The 7,620-nt window shown below is 39.3% G+C and overlaps 1 protein-coding gene across 1 annotated transcript; it reads right to left on the bottom strand.

Annotated features, from left to right (window-relative positions):
- Positions 1 to 1,937: 1,937 nt before the first annotated feature.
- On the bottom strand, positions 1,938 to 6,239 carry CCDC59 (coiled-coil domain containing 59; the record flags this gene model as incomplete). The annotated part of the gene is given in 4 exon segments (XM_008937791.1): positions 1,938 to 2,099; positions 3,622 to 3,703; positions 5,176 to 5,228; positions 6,052 to 6,239. Coding segments are annotated over 4 exon segments (485 nt in total), but the record flags the coding sequence as incomplete, so codon positions are not given.
- Positions 6,240 to 7,620: the final 1,381 nt, after the last annotated feature.

The following is a 7,620-nucleotide window of genomic DNA, read 5'->3' as shown; positions in this document are numbered from 1 at the left end:
TTGTCTGAAATCTTTCCAGGGAGCTGACATCATGGTAAACATCTGCCCAGGAGGTATGTAAGTCAACTGATACAAACCAAGATCTTTTTAAGATAATTCAGAATATTTGTGCTTAACATTTCTTTAGCCAATGAACAAAAGATTATGCAGAGTAACAGACACACTCAAAAAAAAATGGAAGAACTTTCATCATGAAATCACACAGAAGATGTTTCATGTTACAAGTCACACAAAGCTAACATTTTAAGTCTTTTGCATTACTGATAGAAAAAAAACTCTAATTATTGTAAAGAGTTGTAGTTTTAATTTTTTAAACTTGGAGCCAACTGCCTAGAATGACAAGAATCACAACAGACTCTGAGCCAAAACTTGCCTTTTCCACTTTCTGGGCACTTTGCAGATTTCTGCTCCTTAATGTTTCAACTCAGAGCCATTCAAAATCGGTGACTAGAGCAATTATTAGGAAACAAACAAAGAAACAAACACCCCCTCCTCTCCAAAACAAACCAACCAACCAACCACAAACAAAACCACAGAAGGAAAAGCATAAAACAGAATAAACATGTCAAATTTACACCCCCTTTCCCTCCCAGAAAGGACATGTCCATTTCATGAAAATCTCCTACATTTTCTGTTGGTGCACCACCTTGTAACTTGTGTCGTTTTGCCTAGATGACATCACAGGACAAAGATTCAAAGCCTTGCAAAAACTATAAAATGAGGTGGGAAAAGCCTCAGGATACTGACACAAGAAATGCTTTAGCCAACTCAACTCTTCATTTAACAGCACTTGTCATGCAATTCAGAATTATTTATTTTTCACACGTATTTTAAATAGGAAGCTTTTGCAGTTGATATCAAGTTCTAAATGAGGCAATGTGGTTCCGTAAATAATTTACTACTGTAAATGCATTGCAAATCTTAGGGTGCATGCCCTGAGAAATTTCTTCCAAGACATTTGTTACTTTGAAGTCTAACTGGAGTTTATTGCATGCAGAAAACCCCTCAGTCTTATTTTTTTGGCTGCCAAAGCAGACTGAGATAAAGACAAAAGTTGAGTAGTATTTTCCTGCATAACCTTAAGAAAAATATTTAACTTGCAAACATAGTCTTACTAAAAATGCTTTCATTTAGTTAGACCAAAGACCACTAACCGCAGCTCCGAATCAAGGATTTAAGCTTGAAGCTTCAAAGAACAAAGATTAGAAACTTCATACACTCAACGTCAACCTTAACCCATCTACCTGATCCATAATAGCTAGAAAGTCATACTTAAGTTAATGAACAATGACAAAAAAAAAAAAAAAAAGAAAAAATAAAATAAAAAAAAAAAAAAAAAAAAAAAAAAAAAAAAAAAGGCACCAAAGTATAAATCTCCAAGCACAAAGTATCTCTTCATTCCACAATATCTTTATGTTCATACCATTTTTGGATCTTTGTTAAGTTTTACTCTGTGTGGTGAATGACAAATAACAGCCACCTGAGTATAGCCTGTGTTGTGTTCACTTGCCAACCCCTATCTAAGAAGCCACGGCAGTTCATGAGCTATCCATCATGTCATGTGTATCATTCTACTCCTCTCAAGAAAGCTTAATTTTAGTAGTCACAATTGCAGGGAGTGTTAGAACTAGGAAACAAATGCTTTTCACTACACAGTTTCATGTTCAGACAGTACTAAACACTAATGATTTGGCATTCAGGATATTACCTAGCTAACAGAATTGAAGTTCAGAAATACAAACCATTTATTTTCAGGGTACCTCTGTGCCTGCTCACTCTTGGCACAGAACACAAATTTCAGCCCACTGCCAGAATGACGAGATAAATCAAGCCAATGACAGAAGACATATAGAGCAAAAAGACATTATTTCTTAAAAGAAATTTAATAAAATGGCCACAAGTAACTCAAACCCTGCAATTAAGATGTATGCAGAGATTTATGTATTTTGCTGTATTTTCTGAAGAAGAAACTCCATTTGTAAGTTTAGATTTGGCTGTCCTCTTTTTGTCTTCTTACACAATATTTTATAAGCTTCCATTTTCTTCTGCTTGTACAACCGTTGAGCCACTTCCCTTTCTTGCTTTCTTTTTTCTGCTTCCTGAAATTAAATAGATATGATTATGAAATAATTACATACCTTCTGTAGCTATGAAGCTATCTAAAAGCAGTAATGTTTCTTTTTGTAAAGGTACTGGCAATTAGGTATTGTACTGACACTAGAAACACCATTACTGTGCTGTAATTTTAGCAAGCAATTTGGGCACACCTCCACAGCAAGCAAGCTGACTGGCTGCTGTCACTCTGATGGCGTCCTACCAGACCAGGCAGGACATCACAAGCCAGACCGTAGGGCTGCCTCAGCTCCGCTGGCCGGCTGCTCCGCATAAAGCTTGCTCTGAAACACGGCACCATGCTGACCACACAGGCAGATGTTTCTGCAGGTAACTTACCAGTTATGGTTTTGTTTTCCATAACATAGCTAGCTTCTGTGATGTATAAAAATCAGTAAGAATGTTCTGTGCTGTAGAATGTCAAATTAACCAGAAATAACTCAGGAAAATATTACTATATAGAAATCTAAGAGGCTTTAGCCCAGGGGGGAAAAAACCTTCAAAGACAACATCTCTTCATTCAGAATGCTCCAGTTACTTTACTGTAACAGAGATTAATGTAATTCATTCCTTTTTTTTAATCAGAGTAGCAGTAGCTCTAACTTACCTGTAATTCACTTCCTATCCAACAACTGCTGTTCAGCATATTGTTGTAAACAACTTCAATTTAAGCGACCAACCAAATACTTACACAAAGCAAGAACATTCATCATACTTAGGTAGCTGTTACTTAGGTTTGTACTTTTTCTGATCTTTGCTAAATCCTGGTGCTTTTTTTATATAGTTTGGAGGCCTAAACTGTGCCTTTAAGCTTATTTCTTTTTCCAAAATAAATAACAGCAAATCCAGGGCTTTCTAACATATATGAAGGTATGATCATACCAGTATTCCACACAAATGATTACTGTTATTGTGGCATTTAGCTATTGTTTGTTTTGTCTAAATATCTTGAACAAGACTGAAAATGCTAACACCTTCCCTCAGGCAACTCTTATGTGCTGCTCAAAGACAGTTCCCTGCAGTCTTGCTGTTTTTTAGTTTGCTCCTGTTTCCTCTAAATAAGCTGGTTGTAACATCGATTTCTTCCAGCATGATCTGCATCTAATAAGAAAGAAGGTGTTGGCTGAACAACCACACAACTCAAACAGAATCACACATCAGCTTGCATAAAACTACTCTGATTTTCAACACAGCTAAACTGAAGAAATAATGTTTTATTCAGCTATATATTTATGTAAGAAACAGGATGGATATTTCATTTTTCATCACAAGATGATGGTATTATTACTTCCCCTTCTACAATATTTAAGAGGTCTAGTATAATCCACTGGGATATACAGATCAAGATCTAAGTTTTTCCTGGTGTACCAACTGACATAATAAAATCCCACTAACAGCAACTGCAAGACAAAAATAGTAAAAACAAAGGGAATGACAGCTTTGAACACCTTCATGCCTGAGTAGCACTGTCAAGTTGAAAAAGAAGTTGAAAAGATCTCTAAAATTTACCTCTTTCTTTCTAGCACGTTCAGCCATTATTTTCTCATACTCTTCTTTCGCCTTCTGGTTGGCTGTTTTCTTCTTAAACTTCCTTTCAGTTGTAACTGACCTGTAAAAAAAAAAGTACCTGTCCTTCAGATACAGACTATCACCAGGCAGACATAACCACATATCCTATAGCCACTGCACAATCAGAGCACAGTCTTCCATTTTTCACTGTTTTTTTGCATATTTGGGGAAGTCAATTAGAAATACACATTTCAGAAGGTTCATCCTTCTCCACAGAATGGATACCTATATACATAACTCTTAGATTATACCCTACGCCGTTACATGTCATGTAATGAGTAGCTCACATGAAACACAGCAAATGAAATTCCTCCAAAGTAGAGTGCACCCAAGACTGGCCTGCATACAACTTCTAGTAACACACATACCTTAATGGCTGGTTCTTCACACAGCTGACGCTTCAGCGATGCTTCATGAAGTTTAGAGTGCCTACAAGAGGTGGATTTTTCCCCCACCATATGAGCTCTTCTAGAAAAACTGAATGCACTAGCTTAGTGGTGGACTATCTCCTTCTGGTTCTGACATATGGATGCAACCGCAGAGACACGAGCACAGCCAGCTGTTAGCAGACTGCCTGCCAGAGAAGTCAGGCTGACATGGCAAGGTGAAAAGCAGTAACAATGCCTTTCTAAAAGTTTCTTCTTGAAGGAGACGGTGTACTATTGTACCTAATGTTCTGCAAGTAGAAACTGAAATTATGCTCCGTCCCAATAGCAATATAAAAAGCTGGCCGGGTATCTTTCACCAAAGAAAACAGCACCAGAAAACCAGTGCCATTTGTCTGGAATTTACTGTCATACTACACTGAGTGGATTTTTCTGGTTATTTAGTGCTAAATCATCTTTCTTTCAGATTTACAATAAAGTAGTGGCATACATGAAAAATACAAGCCTTGCTAGATATTTACAAACTGTTCACAAAAAGTTCAAAACTAGCCACCATCATCAAGGAGATCATCAAAAAGGAAAGAGAAGTTATTTGCTCATAATTTAATTTAGAAATACCACTCTCTTCAGGGAAAAAAAAAATCATTGCTTTATTCTCATCCCCATCTTGTGGCGAAACTGTGTAATGACATTTCATCGTCTCAAGTATTAAACTACTTAAACATCAATATTTACCAAAAATAGTTGCCTGTCTTATTCCACATTCCCAAAGAGCATTGGTCTACTGAAGAGACTCTACGCATCACACCACCTCACAAATTAGCAGTCACATTTTTGCAGAATTATTAACTCTAGTTTACAACCACAGTGACCATAGTTTAAACAAAATGAAGAAATTCTCTTTGGATTGAAAAATCATAGAATCTTTATGTTTGGAATAGATTTCCAAGATCGTCAAGTCCAAACATCACCCAAGACTACCATGAGTGCTAAATCATGTCCCCAAGTGCCACATCTTCATGTTTTTTTCAAACACCTCCAGGGATGGTGACTCCTCCCTCAGTCACAAAAACATCAGTCCTGTTTCAGACATCTGCATGAATTAAGCTGCCTACTCCAGACAAAACTCTACTTTTCTCCCACAGCCGGGCTCAGATCTGCCTGGCTTCACCACCTCTCCCAGGCATTCTTCCCAGGAAAGTTCAGATGTAGATACACCCTGAGATTCAGAGACTTATGACACTCCTTGTACTGAGGACGAAAGGGCACAGCATGCCTGGGTGATGTTTAAAAACCCTGCCATAACCATGTCAGACCTGAGTGACCATGCTTTTCATTTTGCCAACATACCTAACCAAGATTTAAAAAAAAAATATGTGTGTTTTTTTAAAGTTCATAGATAAAATCCTCCTAAAATGAGCCATACCACAAAAGTATAACTGCACACAGTATGACTCATTCTAGCAGAAAAACAGTGCAATATGAAGAAGACAACTTATCAAACCAAGAATAGAAAGATAATGTAAAAATGTTTTTGAAAAGTGGTATTCATTTAAAAATACTGAGAACTACTCCAAAGGAAAACTCTGTAGACTCAAAAACATACTACCTAAAAAGCAGGCTCTTATCTTTGTAGATATGGTAAGAAATTGGCCAAACACTTACTGCTCTTGGGATGAACCTTATCCTTAAAAGTACAGTGGTAACTGTCATAATATTTCTGTGGGATCAAGCCCTAAGCATCAACCCTTTTGGTTTCTGATTCTGATGCAAACACAACAAAGCTGTAAGTTTAAATTTTCCAATAGTCAGGAAAAACAGGAGAGACCTAACAGCATTTTGTTAGTAAAGCAAATCACCATACTGAAGTTCATGTACGCCTAAGATCTAAACCATTTCACTAGTGATGGAAACAATTACTTATTTTAAGAGATATTTAAAATACTTACTCTACCACTTCGTTAAGTTTTTCTTCCGGTAAAACTGAATCATCTGGAGCCCTGCGACGCTTCTTAAGCCTTTCTTCCTCAGCCAGGTAAAGATGTTTCAGGTGCTCTGGATACGTGTCAGTAAACTGATCATTCTGTTGTGAAGGGACCTTTTTTCCCTTTTTCAACAGTTTCCTGTACTGTCTTTCAATCTTTTGTTTTCTCTGAAATGCAAAGCCCCGTCCTGAAAATATAAGAAAAAGGGAGTTAAAACACCCCTGCACTGCAGTAGTACCAAACCATTCAACTGCTGCCAGGACCATTTGAATTCATTTTCTTTTCAAAACAGAAAAGCCACTACTACTTGTGCTAATTTTAGTAAGGACCAATCAAAAATTCAAGGAAAAAAAACAATGCTATAGATCTGTTCCCCACTGAAGCACTGGAGTTTGTTCTGATTTACTGAAAATTATCACCTAAACCCTTAAGAGAAGAGGACATTGCAAACGTGCTAATGAATGCACACTTGACATTACACACTTTTGCAAATGCTTGTCAAATCCAGTGGAAAGGTGTATCAGCATTTCATGACCCTGGGCGCTACCGCCCTGTCAGCCTCGCCTCTGTGCCTGGGAAGATCATGGAAGAAATGCTAAGGCACATGGAGGACAGGCAGGTAATTCAGGAGAGTCAGCAGGGCTTTACTAGGGGCAAGTCCTGCCTGACCAAGCTGGTGCCTTTCTGTAATGAAGCAACTGCACTGGTGGACAAGGGAAGAGCTGTGGACATCATCTATCTTGACTTTGCTAAAGCCTTTGACACCATCCCCCACAGCATCCTCCTTTCTAAGTTGTAGAGATGTGGGTTTAATGGGTGGGCTCTTCAGTGGATAAGAAACTGGCTGGACAGTCACACCCAGAGAGTGGTGGTCAATGGCTCGACATCTAGCTGGGCAAAAGTGACAGGTGGTGTCCCTCAAGGGTCTGTACTGGGACCAGTGGTGTTTAACATCTTCATCAATGACACAGACAGGGGCATCAAGTGCACCCTCAGCAAGTTTGGTGACGATACCGAGCTGGGTGGTGCAGTTGACACGCCAGAGGGACAGGAGGCAATCCAGAGGGACTTGGACAGGCTGGAGAGCTGGGCTCAGGTGAACCTCATGAGGTTCAACAAGACCAAGTTCAGGGTCCTGCCCCTGGACAGAGGCAACCAACATTACCAATACAGGGTGGGAGAGGACAAGCTAGAAAGCAGCCCATTGGAAAAAAACTTGGGGGTACTAGTAAATGAGAAGCTGAACATGAGCCACCAATGTGCAGCAGCAGCCCAGAAGGCAAATCAAATCCTGGGCTGCATCAAAAGAAGCGTGGCCAGCAGATGGAGAGAGGTGATCCTGCCCCTCTACTGCATCCTGGTGAGACCTCACCTGGAGTCCTGTGTCCAGCTCTGGAGCCCCCAGCACAAGAAGGATGTGGAGCTGTTGGAGCGTGTTCAGCGGAGAGCCACAAAAATGATCATAGGGCTGGAGCAGCTCTCCTGTGAGGACAGGCTGAGGGAGTTGGGGTTGTTCAGCCTGGAGAAAAGGAGGCTCTGGGGGGACCTTATAGCAACCTTCCAGCACC

Source organism: Merops nubicus, unplaced genomic scaffold (genome assembly GCF_000691845.1).
Source record: "Merops nubicus isolate BGI_N331 unplaced genomic scaffold, ASM69184v1 scaffold5493, whole genome shotgun sequence".
NCBI lineage: Eukaryota > Metazoa > Chordata > Aves > Coraciiformes > Meropidae > Merops > Merops nubicus.
This window is presented reverse-complemented; position numbering and strand designations above follow the sequence as displayed.